The sequence below is a fragment of the Carlito syrichta genome, unplaced genomic scaffold (assembly GCF_000164805.1).
Source record: "Carlito syrichta isolate Samal-C Ts95f unplaced genomic scaffold, Tarsius_syrichta-2.0.1 Scaffold303669, whole genome shotgun sequence".
Classification (NCBI taxonomy): Eukaryota; Metazoa; Chordata; class Mammalia; order Primates; family Tarsiidae; genus Carlito; species Carlito syrichta.
Window position 1 is genome coordinate 371,443 of NW_007247765.1, and position 21,659 is coordinate 393,101.

General features: G+C 38.8%; 1 protein-coding gene across 2 annotated transcripts in view; it reads right to left on the reverse strand.

Annotated features, from left to right (window-relative positions):
- REV3L (REV3 like, DNA directed polymerase zeta catalytic subunit) overlaps nt 1-21,659 on the reverse strand; it is a 159,434-nt gene that overhangs the window by 96,081 nt on the left and 41,694 nt on the right. Inside the window, exons 1-4 of one of the 2 annotated variants that reach the window (XM_008058987.1) lie at nt 16,230-16,286; nt 13,115-13,304; nt 8,540-8,614; nt 2,047-2,207 (exon numbers count right to left, since the gene is read on the reverse strand). In XM_008058987.1, coding sequence (XP_008057178.1) covers nt 2,047-2,207; nt 8,540-8,614; nt 13,115-13,304; nt 16,230-16,266 — 463 coding nt within the window. In that variant the 5' untranslated portion in view covers nt 16,267-16,286. Of the gene's footprint in view, nt 1-2,046; nt 2,208-8,539; nt 8,615-13,114; nt 13,305-16,229; nt 16,287-21,659 lie in introns of those variants that run through there. The other variant, XM_021712854.1, reaches the window with a different exon arrangement.

Consider the following 21,659-nt stretch of genomic DNA (forward strand, 5'->3'; position numbering starts at 1 on the left):
ATCTGGAGGTTTTTTATTTCTTTCCTTTCCTGACTGCTCTGGCTAGGACTTCCAGCACTATGTTGAACAGGAGCGGTGAAAGACATCCTTTTCTTGTACAAACATTTATTGCTGAGTTCTCTATCCTGTTCTACTGGTACATATGTCTATTTTTATATCAATACCATGCTGTTTTGATTACTACAGCTTTGTAGTATTATTTTGAAGTCAGGCTGTGTGATGCTTCTAGCTTTGCTTTTTTTTTTTGAGTTGGAGTCTCACTCTGTTGCCCAGACTGGAGTGCAGTGGCCGCTCCCAGCCACTGCAGCCTCGACCTGCTGGGCTTCGGCGAACCTTCCGCCTCAGCCTTCCAAGTAGCCGGAATTACAGGCATGCACTACCACGCCCGGCTGATTTTTTGATTTATTGTAGAGATGAGGTCTCGCCTGCACAGGCGGGTTTCGAACCCGCGGGCTCATGCAATCCACTCACCTCAGCCTCCCAAAGGCATGGGATTACAGGCTGAGCCACTGAGCCCGGCTAGATTTGCCATTTTTGCTCAGGATTGCTTGGACTATTCAGGGTCTTTTGTGGTTCCACATAAATTTTAGAACTTTTTTTCTATTTCTGTGAAGAATGTTTTCAGTATTTTGACAAGGACTGCGTTTAATCAGTATACTGCTTTAGATGGGTGTGATCATCCTATTTTTGCACACTTAATGAACTACATCATGGTGTAAATATACAACTTTTTTTTTTTAGTTAGGACCTCACTCTGTCACCCAGGCAGGAGTGCAGTGGCATGACCACGGCTCACCACAGTCTCGACATCCTGGGCTCAGGAGATCCTATTGTCTAAGCTTCCCACATAGCCGGGACAACAGGTATGCACCATCACACTACCTAACTTTTCTATTTTCTGCAGAGATAAGGTCTCATTATGTTGCTCATGCTGTTCTCAAACCCCTGGGCACAAGGAATCCTCTGGCCTCAGCCTCCCAAAGTGCTGTGACGACAGGTGTGAGCCACTGTGTCCAGCCAGAGTAAAGATAACTTTTAATAATGGAAAACCAAAAATTTCGTGTGAGTCACTGTATTGTGATATTGCTCTACTGTGGTTGGAACAAAACTTGCAGTATCTCTGAGGTATGCCCATATCTCCAACTTTAATCCATCATCACGAGTCACTCTAGCCTTCTCCCTTGCTTGTCTGTAACTTGCCATTCTGATAGTGAAAATCTGAGAATCTCTTACTTTTCATCTCAGAAAGCTACAAAAGTAAAGAAGAAATAAGTTTGTTTTGGGAGGAAATCACTGCCTCAAACAATCGAATTATTCTGTTTTGTTCCTAATATCAAGATTCGATAAAGAACTTTAAAGCAATACCAAATTCACCCAGACCTAAAGTGAACTACAACTTTGCTTTGTAACGTTTCTCAGGTCATGTTATACTCAGAAAATATTAACACTTGTACAGCCCACTGAGGTCAAACAGTTGCTCCTGGCTGGGAGTAACAGCCCTGAGGGTCTTGGGACTCCAGAGCACTGAGGGCGGCTAAGGGGGCTGAGGGACCAACATCTCTGCTAACCTGTTGCCATTTGCATCACCTGGGGTGTGCTGGACTAAAGTGATGAGGCTCTAATCCTGCAGAGATTTCTGGAATTGTGTATCATATACTACATAAAGTCAAAGGCTTAAAAAAAAAAGAATCACAATGCAAATTGCTGAGCAACATACTGGCTCGCCTTTACTTCCTTGATTGCAGTGGCCTGGAACTGAGCCAACACCACCAGAGGTATGCCTGTACCAAACAACATCAAATGGTCCTCCTGAATGGGTGATTTAAATGATATATAAATTATATTTCAATAAAGCTGCTGCCAAAAACATTTTTTCTGAGACATTTTTCCTGATCATCTCGAATCCCACCTTGCATATGTCTTTTTATTCTTTATGCATTCAGCACTTAATCTCTAAATATATATTGCCAATCTCTAAATATATGAGCCATTGCTTATATAACACTTGTTTCAAAGCTTTAAGTGGAACTTGAAGATTAACCTTACTTTTTCTTCTTGCTTTTCGGAACTTGACAGCAGCCAGATTTATTAAATTCATTCCATAAAGATTGTAGTCAATGAAGAGCTGAAGGAGGTAGGGAATATGGGCTTCATGAGGCTGGTAACACTTATTCATTATGGCTCCACTTTGCAAAAGTTCACATATCCTAAAACAGAACAAAAAGTTGTGTCATAAAATTATGTTCCCTAAAATGTCAAGCAAAAAAAATGATCAGACAAATATGGAGAACAAACAACTTACTGGCACACAAATCAATTTTATAGGAAATTAGCACTTTGTAAGAAATTAAACACTTAAATCAAGTTTCAAAGTAAGCATGATCTAAATGACAAAAAACTTCACAGATGAAGACTATTTTGTCTTAAAGCAATTTAATACTAACTATATTAAAAATCACAATGTCAAAAAAGGTTTAAAATATGAAATTTTTCTTTGAAAAATTACAGAATTTTGAAAAGATTAAATATAAATTTGAAAAAGGAAAAGAAATTATTACGATAATCCCATCAGAGGTTTTATCATTTTAATATTTGTCTTTCTGAGTTTTTCTCTATCATGATGGGGAATACAAAAGATAGAAATGTACACAGCACACTAGGTATTATCCAGGGAGACATATTAAACAGCCAGGAGGGCCACTAATCAGATAGGGGTGCAGAGGCTGTTTCTGCAAAGCCTTCCTCCTAGAGGGATAAGTCTAAGCAGGAGACGAAGGGAAGAACTACAGGAACTTCTTCCCTGAAGCAAGGTGCACATAAATAAACTGCACATGTAAAGGGTCACGAGCAAACATGGCTTACCTAGGAACTGAAACCACTGAGGAAGACAGTGACCGAGTGTCAGAGGCCATGGGGAGAGGTGGGCTAGAGAAGTAATGAGACGTCAGATCATGTGGTGCCTTCTGAGACAACAGAAGAGGTAGTGAAATTTGCCTGCAATGTGAACAGCAGGAAAGTGACACAACCAGATCCGCTAGAGAACACACAAGCCTAGAGGCAGGGAGGAGGGAGGCCACTGAGAAGATGCTCAGATGGCAGGAGAGGAATGTGGTTCATAGACATGTACAGATTCCAGAGACACAGAAGGGGCCGAAGGGCCAGGCCTGGCAACTGGCTGGATGTGGGAGTGGACAAGGACAGGGTTGGCCTGGATCTCCTGCTTCAGCAGCTGGTTGCTGGTGCTACATTTCCTGAAATAGGAAGAACTGTAATAGGTCTGCTTGAGTTTCTGGAGGGAAAACAAGGATGAACTTTGGACATAATGGAGTTTAGGCAGCAGGGATCCAGGCAGGTTTCTGTGATAACATTGGAAGTGGAAGCTGATGAGGATGAGGATAATTTTACTAACCCGCAGAGGTGGCTAATGTAGTTTAGCACTATATACTGAATACTGGATGAGGTGCTTTCTCTCAACTAATCCTCATGACAAGCTTATGGTTCTATCATTCTCATTTTAAAAATAAACAAGTTACCCTAGAGAGACTTTTTAAAAAATCAAATAAAAAGTGCAAGAGCTAAAATGTAAACCAATTTTTCTGTGACTTGTGAGGTGTCACTCTTATCCACATGCTATTGTATTTATCCAATAGCTATGTTGACATATGATTAGAAACTCTAGAGGGATAATTAGGTTATTAATATACATTTGGAAGTCGAATGTATAAATAAAAACAAAAAGATGAAACAAAAAACTCAAAACAAAACCAATGGAGCAGATAAGGCTGTAGAGAGAGAAGAAAGTACAGAGGCAAAAGAGAGAAGGCAGACCCCTATGACACAACCCCAGGCGTCAAAAGAGGAACCAACCAAATGGCAGAAATCTGAATGATCAGACAGGTATGAGGAGAACTTGAAGAGGTTTCTATCACAGAAGCCAACATCTGGAAATGTCTTAAGGAATCATAAGCAATACCATGAGGTCAAAACATAAGGATGAAAACTTGACTTAGCACGGAGGTCTTTAGTAAAAGTAAATGCAGTGCAATATGGATAAGCAATATGCAGAAGCCCTAATGGAGCGAGTTAAACAGTGAATGAGAGGCAAGAAATCAGATGCACAAAGTATAGACAAACCCTTCATGGAGAATGGCTATACGAGAGAATGGTGTGATTATGGGTATGGATGTGTGTGTGGAAGATTAGCAGGGTCTTATTCATATTTAAATAGTGTGGGAAAGAAAAATGGGGATAACAGGTGGAAGAGGTCCTTGGAAAGACCAAAGAGAGAAGAAAATCTCACTGAACAGGCAGTTCTGATATCACACTCCAGTATTAGGGAAGGAGTGAAGTGACAGGTATTTATTCCAGTGGTTCTTAAACTTTTTGGTCAGACTCCTTTTTAATTCTTAACAAATTATTGAGAACACTAAAGAGCTTTTGTTTATGCAGTTTATATCTACTGATATTTGCCATATTGGAAATTAAAACAGAAATTTTTAAGAAACTTATTTACTACTTAAAAAATAACAACAAACTCATGTTAACATGAATAACTCTTTAAATAAAAAATAACGCCGGGCTCGGTGGCTCAGCCTGTAATCCCATGCCTTTGGGAGGCTGAGGTAAGTGGATTGCCTGAGCCCGCGGGTTCAAGACCCGCCTGGGCAGCGAGACCTCATCTCTACAATAAATCAAAAAATCAGCCAGGCGTGGTAGCGTGTGCCTGTAATTCCGGCTACTTGGAAGGCTGAGGTGGAAGAATCGCTGGAGCCCAGCAGGTCGAGGCTGCGGTGGCCGGGAGCAGCCACTGCACTCCAGTCTGGGTGACAGAGTGAGACTCCAATTAAAAAAAAAAAAAACAAAAACAAAACAACAACAACAAAAAACTATATTTTCCAAAACAAAAACAACTTAGTGAGAAAAGTAGCACTGTTTTACATATTTGCAAATCTGTTTTAACAGAAGATGGCTGGATTACATTTGCTTCTGTTCAATCTGTTGCAACATAAAGCATATGAAGAAAACCCAGTCTCACACAGATGCGTAGTTGAAAGGAAGAATAATTTAACAGTCATTTCAGATAGTTGTCAACATTATTCTTTGATGCTACATGAAAACTCAACAAGTGGTAGCTTCTTAAAGGTTAGCTATGACGTGGAATCTGAAACCAAATCAATGAACCGGTTATACTCTGTTACATTAAGATCTAGTGTTCTATCTTGTACTTTGAGTATTTTCTACTCATTTATGATTTTCTAACACCATGCACTAGTCATTTAAGAAATACAGATCCATTAAGTTATAGAGCTCTTCTAAATGTTAATCAAACAATATAAAAACAATCACCTTTGTTAATATCATCTATCTCATCAGAAAAATCTTTTAAGTACTGAAAACCTGTTAAATTCATAGTAGCAAATAAAGTTTTTCAAACTTTATTTTTTTTGCTTGAAAGCTCAAATTTTATCACTGGCAACAAATACTATGAGTTTTTTCCTTGAACTGACAGGCTCACTTTGTTCATTTTTGAGACGGTTTCTGCCAAATATGCAAATCACTAGAACCTTATCAGTTGTTCTTTTAAGTAAAAATAATGCTTAGTTCAGCTTGTAACTAACAGCAATCATATAAGTGCTTCTTTCCTTGAGTCAATCATAGTACTTCAGCACACATATGTGTTTTACGCTTACTTTTATTTTGTAATATAAGAACTATAACAGTGTATTCAAAGATTAAGAATCAATAAAATTAATAATTTTTACCATGTCATCATGGATATTCTTAAGTAAAACTGGCTTTTTTTTTTTAAACAGTGAGTGCTTAGTGGTGGAAATCATTACCAAAATGATTAGTAGTTTGATGCCATTAGCTTGATTTCAGACAGGTTGCCAGCAGTTTTCAAAGAGTAAACACAGTGAAAAAGGTAAATCATATCTTAGTATTACAATAAAGATAATTTTGACCATGTACATCCCCTAAAAGGTTTCAGAAATTCTTACTTCATACTTGTTTTGGGTAGAGATGGACTCTTGTTATGTTGCCCTGGCTGGTCTCAAACTTCTGACCTCAAGTGATCCTTCTGCCTCAGCCTTCTAAAGTGCTGGGATTGCAGATATGAGCCACCACACCTGGCCACTTCATATTTTTAGAACCACTGTTCTAGAATAATGAGTTCAAGTAAGGAGACAAGGCCTCAGTTGGAGCTTAACATTTGAGTAAAGAGGTCAGAGAATGGTAAGGAGATAATTAAGAGAAAAAAAGTAGAAGTGAAACAGGGTAGGAAAGGGCCCGGGTGAAGCTGAAGACTATAAATGTACACGGATGGCACCAATCTGTGGTCTTTTTTTCCTAAAGTAATCAGAAACTATGCTTAGCAGAGAGAAATAAATGGATTAACTCAGAACTGATGGTTTCATCTGGCAGACAAAGGAGAAGCTATGGAATAAAATAAAAGAGAGACCACTGAACAATTAATGCAAATTACTGTCTAGCAGAAAATACAGTGTTTTCAAAGTTAGCCGCTAATATAGCAAAAATATCAATTTTAAGTATTATGATTTGCAACTGGCAGTTGATAGTGAATTACAATGGAGAAAAAAGAACATGCTAGGACACAGATGTATGTAATTATTCTTTTAATTGCTCAAGCAATCGACTATTTAGAAGATGATTAACTGTTTTCAAGTAAAATGTATCCAGTCCTCTAAAAAGTTAATTAATTAATTAATTAAAATAAGAGACAGGATGGAAAGGAATGAAGAGGAGTCTACACAAAGAGCAGTTGTCACAGGGCCGGGGTCTGAGGCCTAACAACATGTACTGATCAAGCCTACATGAAGATGAGGGCACTAGGGCACTGAGATGAAATACTTTGCTTCAAGTCACCTTGCTAGGAAGTGGCAGGGCAAGATTCTGAACACAGGCCATCTGGCTTCAGTGCCAGGTTCTTACCCACTACCCTAAGTGTTAGTGTTACTTAAATAGCATAGTGCAAATGCTTAATGCAAACTGTATAAGAGGAAACAATAAAGAAGGAAAATGACCTTTTCTTCCATGTGAATCCTGCTCTTTCCTAGCATGTACCACAGTCTCTGGTTACGTGTCTGGTCTCCTTGTTTCCTCTACCTTCTCTACTTGCTCTAAGTTCTCTGAAGGCAGGAACCTGAAAAGCTGCTCACCAAGTTTACCCAGCAACTTCCACAGAGCACCACATAATGTAGGTACTTTATAAATATGTATTAAAATGAATAAATGAATGAATTCATTAATAAATTAGGGATTTTAAATAGGCACTGTGTTAAGCGACTATATAACTGAAAGCAAACTTATTGAGAAAAGTTCAGGAAGTGTTTGATGACTACAGTTGCAAAGAAAAAAGGGTTTATATTTATGCTTTAAGTAGAGTTATCGTTTGTAGGTTACTTATAAAAAGATGTATGCAGCTTTTAGCCATGGCTCCCACTCCAGTACAACCTGTGAATGAAAGTGGAAGGAATGACTGAGGCTTACTCTCTCACCACTGTGTGTGTGGGAGAGGGTTCAAGCCCCCAGGGTTGCTCTCTGCACGCCACAGATATGAGAAAGTGTAATAAGAGGGGAATGGGTACGAGAAATAGCACTGTAAGTGCCGGCCTATTCTGGAAAAATTATTTTGGACCTACATAACAGAAGTTACTTTGGGTGAAGGCAAGTTAGTTCTTCGTGGTTACTCAGAGGAAGCAACAAACATTGGGATTAGGGCCGTGATTCTGTGAAGTACTTAACTAGTGTCATGCCCTGGCTACTTGTGCCTCTCAAAGCACCTTCACTCATTATAGAGAAAGATCTCATTCGCATTTTACCAAAAAGTTATGTTTTGGAGGCCAGTAGCTACTGGCAGAGAAGACCTCCTGAAAAAACAATACACAGCATTCTACCAAAGTCACTTCTATCTAGCGCATCACTAAATAAAGTGAAAATCCTTGTTTGAACCTGAAAGAATGATTAAAACCTTCTGTATATGTGCCCTTCCTGCCCTCAAAAACCTGGACTCCAGGACCATTGAGAGAATAAGCTCGATGGAGAGAGACTAACTGAGGCAAGACAAGAACCAACCCAAACCAAAAACCAAAAAACCTAGGATATAAAATGTCACTAACATCTAGTAGTGCGTCAGCAGGACACTGTAATATCCGAAGTCCTCTCACTCTGGCCTCACTTGACATTTCTCCTAACTTCAACTACAGAGCAATTTATCTTAGCATTAAACATCTGGTCTGGCCAGCAGGGCACTAGCATCACACAAGGCAGCCATCATCTCTCCTTACCTACTCCTACAAACTCTGCAAATCTAAGATTGGAAAGAGCAGTTGGGGCTTTCACCTCTGCAATATCCATCTAGAGTCCAAGTCATTGGTCTCTCTAGACACACACATATGTTTTTATGGTCTCCTTCTTTAATAATGCTACAAACTATATGTGTTTCTTTTAGATTTTTATTTTTATTATTAAAATACTTAAATCATAGTTATTTATATTTTGGTTTCATTTATCTTTGTACCTTTTCACCATTGCAGGATTGTAAAGATAGATCTTCATAAAGTGTCTTTCCTTCTCATGATAACCATAAAAAGGCCTGAAATATAAGAAAAAGATATTTCAAATTATTTTCATCAGAGATGAAATAATGCAACGTGTTGCCCTAATTAGCCTCAGCTGGCTGAATTCAGTCATATCTATATTATCCAAAACCCCGAAGACCAAATGATGAAGAAAAAAAGACCTTTCAATTAAACCTATCACAGGTTAACATATGAAATACTGGAACTCTTTTAAAAACCTTTTAAAAATATCACTTCCCTTGCATTACTGATCAAGGTAATTTTTTAAAAAATGACACTTTGAAAAAACTATGGACAAAAAGGAGCAGGAAAAAAATCACCTTAATCCCAACCATCCTGAGTCTTTAAGTGGCTTTTTTCTCTTTATTCTGACCATGTATCAGAGAAACAGAGCTTTCAAGGTACCTTGTCCCACTTTCCTTTTTTTCCTGTTGAAAACTGAAGTTCTTCACCAACAAAGTCTTTTAATTAACAGCTCTTATTGCTTTTCTTATTGTACATATGTGTATGTGTGCAATACAGACATAAATGTAAGTATAGACACAGAGCACACACTTCAGCAGCTGATATGGACAAGCCTTTAACATGCATCCTGTGTAGGCAGGAATTTAAGAGACTGAAAAAGACCATAGACTTACTTAAGGACTCTAATTATGTGGTGGTAGAGTTTTTTCTCAGGACATCAGCTAGAGTGAGGAACAGAGATGCAAAAGGCTACATAGCAGAGAGAGAACCCTCAGTGCGAGATAAGCTGAGCTGAGTTCTCGTGGCATGTCATGAGGGTCAGAAACAATACTACCACCTCTGATGTACAGATCACTATTCTCAAAGAGATGTCGTTAGAAACAGTATAAACATATGTATGCATTTGTAGAAGAAATAAAAAGGCTTTGTGTCTGCCTAGAGTTGGTCTGTAAGTGGTTCAATCTTTACATGATCAATCTTTAGGTGGGTAAACCCAGTCACTCTTCATGTTAAAAACATGGTTCCCTAATGACAGGCACTAGACAGAATTTACCCTCATCAGGACACCACTTCTCTGTCATGGCTGATAGTCCAGTGGTTAGAGTAGTGGACATCAAATAAAGGGCTAATTTGGCAGCAGAGTCATTACTTTGGGTACAATTAAGTTTTTTAAAAGTTGTTTCAAGCTATCCATATGACAGCAATAAGCTAATTTACAGCAATCTAACTAAACTGTCCATCAAGGTCTCATCCCTGCCATCCTGCTCCAATCAGAAGTCACTCTTCCTTTTCCTCCAGTCACTCTAGTGTCTTAGTGTCTTTATCAGGATCCTGCTGCCTGGAAAGCTCTGCCCTGGACATGGGCATGGCTTGATTTTCATTTCCATTCAGATCTCTGCTTGATTTATGGCCTCAGAAAACCCTTGTCTCACCATCAATCACTCCCTTCATTCTTTTACTTTGTTATAACACTTGCCACTTCCTGTCTAGTTTGCTGCTGTTTAACCCACTTCGTTGCCATGAAGAAAGGGGTGAAAGACACAGTTCACAAATGATCTCATTCTCTCTCACTGGGAAAATCCAACTCTATTTATGGCCCTTCCTCCTGCTATGATATTTTTCATATATATAAATGCAGTTCTCTATCTGGAGACACAGAGTTATCCTTAGCAGATAAACGAGGGAAAAAATTAAACTTGTATTAGTTTAGTCCATGTTATCTCTGCTTTGTTTTGGTTTTGCAGACAAATTTTAGGGCTATTAAAGATATCGTTTACAATTAGAAATCATAATTTTAGAAAGTGAATGGAACTTAAGCCTTAAGTCTTAACCCTTTAAAATTCTCTGTAAATCTGAGATTTTGTTTTCCTGTCAATTGCCTTAAAATAAAAGCTAGAAATTCTATACATTCAGTTTTTTGCTTTTTCTAGCCAAAGGTGTTTCTGTATGATTCTACCTGCAACCCTTACCTACTGGGATTGCTTTCAGTTGATTTTGCTAACAGAATTTTTCATCAGGGAGACTCTTTTGGAGGGAAAAAATAGAATGGAGGAGAGTTTGAAAGTAGATGTTTTATGCTTAAAAAATTATCTCATAGTTAGGGTTAGTTTTTAAAAAATATATCAATGGGAAGGAAAACAAGTGTAAGATAGTGAAAAATCTCAGCTAATTCATTTAGATGAATTGAGAATCTCTTTATAAATTCTCTATAACAGGGGTCCCTAGCCCCTAGGCCATGGACTGGTACTGGTCCATGGCCTGTTAGGAACTGGGCTGCAGAGCAAGAGGTGAGTGGCAAGTGAACGAGCAAACTATCTGTATTTACAGCCACTCCCCGTCACTCACATTACTGCCTAAGCTCCGTCTCCTGTCAGATCAGTAATAGCATTAGATTCTCATAGGAGTGCGGACTCTATTGTGAACCAAGCATGCGAGGGATCTAGATTGTGCACTCCTTATGAGAATCTAATGCCTGATGATCTAAACTGTCATTATTTCCTGTCACCTTCAGATGGGACCGTCTAGTTGCAAGAAAACAAACTCAGGGTTCCCACTGATTCTGCATTATGGTGAGTTGTATTTCATTATATATTATAATGTAATAGTAATAGAAATAAAGTGCACAATAAATGTAATGTACTTGAATCATCCCCAAACCACCCCCCTTCCTCTCCCCCATTTGTGGAAAAATTGTCTTCCCTGAAACTGGTTCCTAATGCCAAAAAGGTTGGGCACTACTGGTCTAGAATCAAGGCAGCTGGGTGGCAAGGAATCCCAGAAATTAGGCTAAGGTCATGGTCCTATCTCTTACCCAGCCTCAGGTTAATAAGAGTCTGGGAATAGAGTTAAACCTTGCATAAGTTTTAATTTGGTAGCTAGATACAATCTTATCTACCTTAAAGAAGTAGGAAAAATTGGAGTAAAGGAATAAGAGAAGGAAGAATAAATGTTAAGGAAAAGGGGATCTAGGTAAGAAAAATAAGAAATAAGAACAAGAGAAAAAAGGGAAGGGCAACCACCAATTAGATCAGACAGCTCATCTTTTGCCCCATGTATCCAGTTTGTAACTCGACTATTCTAAATAATGTGGCCATGTCTTTTAACACATATTCACCAAAATATAGAAAGACTGCTGTTTACTCCCTGGGTTATTTGGTGATTCAACTTTGAAATGAGGATATGTATAGAAAAGCTCTTGGAAACTACCAAGAAAAAACAAAATGTATTTCTACCAAGTTCCCAAGTCCAAGTCCTTCAAGAAGTAAATGCCAAATGTGCGAGAAATGTGTTAGGGGAAACACCTGTGAGAGAAAATGAGAAGGGAGCCGGAAGAGGCTGGTGCAGCCAGCAGACCCAGATACTGAACTGATCCCAAGGAAGGAGAGGAATGGAGAGAAGGTCTGTGGAAGATCTGCTGCTGCAGTCTGGTTCTCGTGACAATATAGCAATGCCACCGGTGGAGTCTTTGGAAGTTTCCCACCAACAGGCCTGCCTTGGTTTCCTCACCATGCTCATCAATGGACAAGAGTCTACGGAAAGCAGCTTCGTTCACGTGGAGTGACAGACTGGGTTTAGCATGTAGTAGCCAGGGCTGCCCAGTCATGCTCCCGGTTTTGGGAGATCTAAGGGGTACATTCTCATAGCTGTCAAAGCACGTAAAGCCAATGCTGGTGACATGGACAGCATGCCTTGAGAAGCACTGGCCCTCATGATCTCTATCCTTCATGGCTCCCTAACCTTATTTTGTCCTACCCTCCTTCACTTCCTCCATTCCAGGCACTGGACTCCAAGCTGTTCCTATTCCCTCGCCTCTCCAGGTCTTTACTCCAACGTGACTTCCTCGTCAAGGGACCTTCCCTTGGTATCCTCCAACTGCAGCCAGGCCACTTCCCTACCCCACACTGATACTTCTTATATTCTCTACATATTTTCTTTTGTAGCACTTATCATCATACAGCAAACCAAATTATTTCATGTTCTATGTTTTACCTATTATCTATTTCCCACTACTAGAACGTAACCTCCATGGGGCAGGGATCTTTGTTTTGTTCAGCAGTATATGCCAAGCACCTAGGATTGTGCTTAGCACATAAAAGGCACTTAAATATTTGATGACTAAATTGCATGCATGTCTACAGTTCTTGGAAAGAGAAAACTGAAAAAAGTTAAAGCAAAAATCATTACTGACCATTTATCTTTCATTGCAATGAAAATTTACCTCAGTCCATTGCCTTGCTAAGCTATGATGTGGCCATGTGCTCTTTGAGCTATAGCCAGGTCATGTTTTCTTAAGCTTTGGCCCCTCCCCTACCTTAGGGAAGTAAATCTTCTCTTCTCTTTCTCTAATTTACTTCCTAAATAAACTATATTTTCTAATCTAAAAAAATTACTTTAAAAAGTTACAGCAAGAAATTCACCATAGTTCCATGAGACTAGAAATAAAAGAAATACAAACAGAATATATTTAACTGGATATGCTTCCCTTCAAATAGAACAGCAACAGAAATACAGATAAGAAGGAAGTTAAGCAGATATTATTATATACTTACATTCCTGATACTAATGACACTTTGAACACATGCTGAAGAGTGGAGGATGGGCTGCCCAGAGCCATATTAAGCGCTCTGTCGATACTGAGTGCCATCTGAGAGAGATGGCTTTCTGGCTGCTGTCCATAGCCATCGTATGGCACATAGAGGTAAGGAAAGACGCCATGGAGATGAAGACATGTCTTCTGACCTAAAACGCAACACAGTAGAAAGTTCAGTCCTGAGACACATTTTAACAATGAAAAGCTCAGAGTGAAAGTCATTTCAACCCTCTGATGGCAATACAGCTTATCTAACTTAAGAGCTGAGGAAAGTTAACCCATAGTTAAAGCTACCTTTGTCAATTACATTTCACAACAGAACATTTGGAAGCATTTTGTAAACATGTGTGATTTAAATAGTAGTTTCAGTGAAAACATTTTTGACTATTTAGCCCTCCAACTAGTTGCACGTACTTCACTAGTTCACTCTATAAATACTACTTAGCAGTGTTATGAAGCTTACAAAAATTAACTGAAAGTTCACAAAATAAATCAACGAATGCCTGTCTTGGCAATTATGTATTCAAACAATTGACTTTCCTAAAACAGAGGTAGCTCTGGGAGAGAGGAGAAAGCAAAAGTTCCAGTGTGAAAAATTGTGCTACTGTGGGTGGGGAGAAGGGTAAAAATGAAATTTTGCTGCTAGAGGGCAAAAACAAAACAAAACTAGATGAAACCAAAACAAAACCCCTGCAGCTCAATGGTCTGTGACGAACTCTTGGATATCCACATTTTGCGGAATGGGAGACACGAGAGGAAGAGACAAGCACACATACTTCTCAGGGAGCCCATCCAGGCACAGCGCAATAGACAACATGAGCTGGGACCCACAGAGGAAGTGCCAGAAACTGTTAGTCCACCCGTGATGGGGCTGAGCCACTACAACAACACACAGCAGATGCCCCCGGCTTTCCTGATACTGGCAGTGTATGGAGTGGTCCCTGTCCTCAGAGCACTGTCCCCAGATCCCCTTGGGCACACACCATTTGTCTAATTCCAACAGGGAGGACAGCAGCAGGGACAGGAGAGCTCACCGATTTCTCTCATGCTGTCCTGTCACAGACTCCCACCTCTTCCCTGCTACCCATTCCTCCTGCCTCAGCTTCACCGTATCTTTTGGTAGGAGTGTAACTATTTGTTTACTATTTCCCATTTATGATTCAGAATAACTTATGTAAAATATGCAGAACATACTTCTATATTGTTGATATCGTGTGTTTATGCTTTTTATAACATTACTGTGTCTTATTCTTAGGGCACAATTATAGCAACTAACAGATACATCTGGAACAGTTATTACATAAAGTATAACAAAACTGGAAAGATCAATCACAGAATGGAATAAGATCTGTATCCTCTGGATTGCAATATTCTGATCTGAACTACCAACTGTCACACTTTTGAAGGATTACAAATTGTGTTGCTGTTATAGCAATTTAAGTCTCCATATTTAGCAGCAGTTATGCTATTTCATTTCAATGGAATGAAAAATTATTTTCAGTTAAGAGCAAATTCTTTGGTCTTTTCATTTCATTTCTAAATACTACATGGTATTCTTTTGTAAGTACTGAAGTTTTTCAATCTTTAAATAGAGAAAATTAAAATTGTATTGATGAGTGTTAAGAAAATATATTTAGTCAATTTACTGATTTACTTACATGTATTTTAAACATCTCAGAATAAAGGCTATAACCATTGCCCTTCTGGACATAACCACAATTCAATTAAGAGCAACTGGTATGCTAAACCACAGGGTGAAGGAGATGGGGAGACAGAGAAGCATTCCTTCTTACATTGACAAACACATTCAAGACCAGTGATTACAGGTTTACTAGCGTAATAGCATATTTTACAGCAATACTGTAAGTTATTAAGATATTAGCTTTATAGTCGATATATCTTAATAATAAAATTTTGGTAAATTTTACAAGAAACGATTATAAAATTTGACTTGAGTGGTAATTTCTTTATGGTCAGAGTGTTCACACAATATCTTAAAGATAATTTTAGGCCAAGCGCAATGACTCATGCCTGTAATCCCAGTACTTTGGGAGGCCAAGGTGGAAGGACTGCTTAGGTCCAGAGTTTGAGATCAGCCTGGAAAAACAACAAGACCTCGTCTCTACAAAAAAATAAAAATAAATTAGCCGGGCATGGTGGCACATGCCTGTAGTCCCAACAACTTAGGAGGCAAAGGTAGAAGGATTACCTGAGACCAGGTGGTCAAGGCTGCAATAAGCTGTGATCATGCCACGGCACTCCAGCCTGGATGACAAACTAAGATCTCAACTCATAGAAATATATAAATAAAAATTATGTCCACTTTCCACATCTTCTGTGAAGAAGGGGCCAAATAAATTATCTTTCTATTTATAAGCTTTAGAATTACAACAGTTTGGGGAGGTATGATTTAGGAAAAGGGAAGAAATGATTTATTCAGCAGGCACTAGGCTAAGAGCTTTACATATTTATATTTCTAAAACTTAGAACATCTTTGCAAGTATACAGAGGTTAACTTTCCCAAAGTCACACAGTTATCAGGCAGTTAAATTAGGATTTAAAAGCAGATCAATAAAACCTAAAATCAATGCTCTTTTCATTTAACCATGCTGGCTCTTTTTTTTTTTTTTAAGTTAATGTTGGCTTTCTTAATCTTCAGTTCCTCAGTTCTTATGTTTGTATTATTATTGCCTGTTTCCATATATGACATTCCCATTTGACAGCAACTTCTTTGGGAGTTAATAATGTGTTTGAATGAACATAGTATACCCAGGACTAACAAAAACACACTGTATGTGTTTAGCAATTATTTATTAAATGAATGAATGAACCCTCAGCAAAGAAGAATAACTGTTTATGGGGTTGGGGGGGGAATGATGCTTACGCCTTTGAGTGTCTAAACAGACAAATCCATGAACACAGAGGGAGTCATGTAATTAACGGAACAACTGTTATATTATGGAAGGAAACAGGAGGGTAGGTGGGGTGGAGGAGTCCCCAGCTTGCTGTATGCACTTCCTACTGGAGTCACCTCAGCCCCATCCAAATCTGTAGTCGTGACATCAACACAGCACCTTTCTCTGGCGTTCCTGCGGCCAGGGACAGCTCCATGTCTTATTTATCACCTCAAGAACAACCTCCCAAAGGACAGCTCTAGCAAAAACAGCACCAATATAAAATAAACATGACAGAAGAGAAAAGGGTAAGAAACAAGATAAACGTTAAATAGTGAAAAAGATACCGGGAGTGGTGGCTCACACCTGTAATCTCAGCATTTTGGAAGGTCAGCCTGGGCAACATAGTGAGACTCTGTCTCTAATATAAAAAAAAAAGTTTTTTTTAAATAAGGAAAGAGAAACGTGTAAAAATTAATGAGTCAGTTTCATTTTGCAACATTATGTCTTGTATCCCTGTAAACTTCATAGTTCTGTTACAATATTGCTTTGTCTTGAAGACACAGGCCAGTTCCATGTTTCCCTCCACTAGCTCTGCCCTACACAAATGTGTACAGCCACACAGCAGCAAAGCCCTTAGAGATGAGCTAGTCTATTCCAACTCCCTCAGTCAACATTAGGGTCCACTGTGAAGAAATGCCCTAAAACCAGTGAATTTTGCATTGAAATTTGTAACCTCACAGAAGTGAAGAGGTAGGTTGCTGGTACTAGAGACCCGGCTTTTTTTCAACATTTAGTTAGTGGTCTAGCTAAGAACCTGTGGCTTCAGTCCAGAGGCCTTTCCACTACAAGAAGTTACTTAGACAAGATTCTTTGAAGAATATTTTTATAAAATCAGTGAAAGTTAGGAGTATTTCGAAATTTTCTACTAAATTATGTTGGATTCTTAAAGGATTTAGAATATTAGCTGCTTCTAGGTAACATGTGGATTTAAGGAAAGAAAGTGTCCCTATTTTTTTACCCCTCCAACTTTATTAAGGTATTAATTGACAAATAAAAACTGTATATATGTATGGTGTATAACATGACATTTTGAGGTATGTGTATATTGTGAAATGACTGTCTAATTTCACATACCTAATCAACATATGCATCATCTCAAATACTTACTATTTTGTGGTGAGAACAATTAAGACCTAATCTCCTAGCAATCATCACACATACATTATCATCAACTACAGCCACTATGCAATACAATAAGTCTCCAGAGCGCAGTCATCCATCCTGCTGACTCTGGACCTTTAAGCAACATCTCCCCGCCTCCCTGAATGGTCCCTCTCACACCATGTCAGACTGAAGGCAGGCAACAAGCCCAGAAGGAATAGACTGTCTTTGGGAGAACAAGCCTTTAGACACAGGTCTCAAAAATTTAAGTCTGACCTTTCCAATTTGAATGGTGTTCCCTAATTCAGAAGTTGTAACAAAATTACTTCAGGAAAGTGCCACTGAAACTTGACATACAGTGTGACTGCTGGTTTTTAAAGACATCAGGACAAAACTGTGAAGCTGGCTACTTTCCACCACTTGCAAGCAGGTGTTGTGTAACTAAGGCAGGTGTCTTTTAATAGCAACCAAGTGGGTGCTCTGAAGCTCATCTTTTACAGAACCAGAATTATACTAAACACTAAGTCCTCTCTATGCCAACATTTCTAGTGTTGTTTTTCAACATTTTGTTCTGCATCTAAAATGACTTGTAGCAAAATTACTTAAATTTTGTAGATACATTCTCAGTAAACAGAAAGACTAAGTGTACCATTCATCTAATTAAGGGGTCTGCAAACTTTTTCTGTAAAATAACAGTAAATATCTTAGGCTTTATGGGTCATAGTGTATCTGATACAACTATATAACTCTGCTGTTTCAGCGTGAAAGCAGCTGTAGACAATACTTAAGTGAAAGGACATGACTATGTTACAACATTTCATTTACAAAAACAGGCAACAGGACGGATTTGATCTATGGATGGATAGTAGTTTGCCAGTCCCTGCTCTAATTGATTAGATTTATTTCTCCATCATCAGCTGGAATGGAAAAGTTTAATGTCACCTAAAAAAAAAAAAAGCTGATTGGTAACCACAATGAAAATCATGGTAGCCTAAGAGTATCTTAAGAGAATAAATAAGAAATGCTTATTGTGCAGTTTGCAAACTCTAGCTCCCAAATTTCAAGCCCAATCTATGTAAGATTTTAAATAAACCTCTACAGAGCTATAAAACATCAAAACTTGGTATATGATCAAGAAAATTTGTGTTTATGGAATTTTTAATATTTTCTTCTTCCTGGACTGTCTCAAGTTTTGTATCACTATCATGAACTCAAATCTGTTTCCCTGTAGTCTTCCTTTCATCTGTCTTTCTAAAGTTTCACTCCATCTTTCTTTCCCCATCCCCACAAAAACACAAAATGAACTAAACAAAACTCCTCATAGCCACAGTTAGAAAGCAAGTGTTAAATTGTCTGTTCTAATGGGGGAAAAAGTTGTAAGGATGAACTCTTAGCCTGAGAAATTAAATTTTCATGCTTGGTGGCTCAGCCTGTAATCGCAGTACGTTGGGAGGCCGAGGTGAGTGGATTGCCTGAGCCCGCGGGTTCAAGACCCACCCGGGCAACTTGGCGAGACCTCTTCTCTACACTAAATCAAAAATTAGCCAGGCGTAGTAGCGTGCACCTGTAGTTCCAGCTACTCGGAAGGCTGAGGGGGAAGGATCGCCGGAGCCCAGCAGGTCGAGGCTGTGGTGGCCAGGAGCGGCCACTGCACTCCAGTCCGGGTGACTGAGTGAGACTCCAACTCAAATAAAAAAAAAAAAAAGAGAAAGAAAAAGAAATTAAATTTTCAAAATTAATCCTAAGGAAAAACTTGAGAATGCACATTAAGAGTTAGATATCAAGATGCCAGGAGAGTATTAGTAAAGATAGTGAGAAAACTGAAGAAAAATACAGAATAGATCTACGGCCCCTGTATCAAACCCTGCTTGCTGTCTGTTTTTGTAAACAAGGTTTTATTGGGACACATCACAACCATATAGAGAGATGTTATAGTTGCTTCTGCTACAGGCAGAGTTGAGCAGTTACAACAGAGACTTTATAGCCCTCAAAGCCTAAAATATGTACTATCTGGTCCTTTCTAGAAAAAGTTTGAACTCAGTAACAGATGGTATTGTAGTATATTTTCTAGCATGAGAAGATGTTTATGATATATTTATGGTCAGGTAGGAAATGAGTTGTAAAAACTATATATAATATATGAAACCAGGTGATGGATGATTTCATTTTTTTCTTTTTAATTATATAAATATTTTCTAAGTGCAATTTGTATAGCAGAAAGGCAGGAAGAAAGAAATTACCTATTTCTGAATGACCCAGAAATTTAAAAGACAAAACAAAGCATAATAATTAACTTTACAAAGGGACTGTGTGTATGTGTGGGGGGGGGATATGTGTGTAAAACAGTATTCTTTCATCTTTTCCTTTATTGTGCAAATAATGTTTTGGGTTTCACCTTTTTTAATGCCATTTTATGTCTTCAAATAAAGTGTACAGGACTTTATCTAGAATCATTGGCTTTAATTTAGTAATACTACCTTATTAACAGAAACTATACCCCTCAAATATAAGATGTTTCACAAATCTGTTTTATTCATACATTTATCTAATGTAGCTTTGTATTTCCAACGCTGAGTATGACTGGTTCCTTCATTTGTAAATGTAGCCATATGTCTTTATTCATCAAAAAACTTGTGAAGCTCAATATAAAGTGCTACTTCACAGGTTGCTCATCATCAGTCCCTGGTCTTGTGAACATTAAGACAACTTGGAGATAAAACTGAGTAAATAGGCAACTACAGTACAATGTAATAAGTACTACAATAAGTACAAAAATCCTATGTCTACATCCAGAAGCATCTAATTCAGATCTGTGAGACTCTAGGAAGGCTTCCCAGAGAAAACGACATCTGAGCTGACATTTGAAACCTGAATACAATATTTAGCCAAACAAAGTGAGAGTGTTTTAGTATGTAAAGAAACCTGTAAGCAAAAGAGAATATGGCATGGGAACAGGAAAAATGTTGGTAGGATGAAACAAGGGGTACAATACAAACAGACAAAGAGTGTGTGTGTGTGTGTGTGTGTGTGTGTGTGTGTGTGTGTGTGTGTGTGTGTGAGAGAGAGAGAGAGAGAGAGAGAGAGAGAGAGAGAGAGAGAGAGAGAGAAAGGGAGAGAGAGAAGGAGGCGGGGGGGAGAGAGAGAGAATATGAATATGTGTGAACCCATGACTTGTGTGGGTTTGCATTTTATAAAGTTCCTCCTTTGTGGTTTGTGGACACCATGGAGACACTGGCCACAGCATAGTAGAAAGATCTGTTTTGGAGGTTGTGAAAGGAGTTCAGGTAACAGATGTCAGCAGAGATGGAGAGAAGATCAAGAAGGACTTAGGGAGCAGACTGAAGAGGCCATAGCAACTAACTGGAATTTGTGAGTAGGATAAGGGGGAAGGACTCAAAGTTGGCTTAGGCAACTGGATGGAGGATACACACACACACACACACACACACACACACACACACACACACTCTCTTTGTCTGTTTGTATTGTACCCCTTGTTTCATTCTACCAACATTTTTCCTGTTCCCATGCCATATTCTCTTTCATTCATGAAAACCGAAAAAGAGGAGCAGGATGATTTGTTTTGAATTTATAGAATGTTACACACCTATACATTTTTCAAATGGAGATTTCCGTTAAACAGCTAGACATATACATATGGAGCTTAAGAAAGAGATCTGGGCTAGGGAAGAACATAGTCATGCAAACATGAGCAACAACTGGGTAAGATTGCTTGGAAAGAATGGATAGAAAAGAGAAGGGTCCTAGGTCAGAAACCTGAGGAATACTAATATTTAAGGGAGGAACAGAATATTTTGATTTCTGTGGGATGTAAGAGACTGAGCTCCTCAGTGGGATACCAGGAAAGACAGGGAGTGACAGCAAAAATGTGAATGTAAGTATGTGAGCCATGGAACCAGAGTTCCCAGGTTCCTGTGAAAATATAAGAGAAAGGCAAGCAACGAGAGGCTGGATCAGAGATTGGAAGCAGGATGCAGAAAAAAGTATATAGAACGGGGAAGAGGCACTTACAGAACTGCAGAGTAAGGGCCTTTGAATATCTGCTCCTCCATAAAGCAATAAGAATGCTGGCAAAAACCCGCCAGAAGCTACTTTTTCAGAACTCTGGAAACTAACTAAAGGTTTGCAACAATCCAAGGAGTATTTATCCTAGAAATCCAGCTGAGTAAAAAGAGCAGCAAACTTTGTGGCAGTTTAACTTGTCCTAAACTAATCCCTCCCTCCACACTTCAAAGAGAGTCTGGAAAACCAAAGCCTTGCAACTACTGTAGCTAAAAAAACCAGCAGCCAGGTAGCCACTGGAGGAGGCAAAACAATTTGGAGCTCCTAAAAGCCTCATCCCCCCAAAACGGTCACTATTTGACTGCTTGCTTCATTAGATTGAGAGTTCACTTTATGTGAACAGCACTTCCTGCAGGGTAGTTG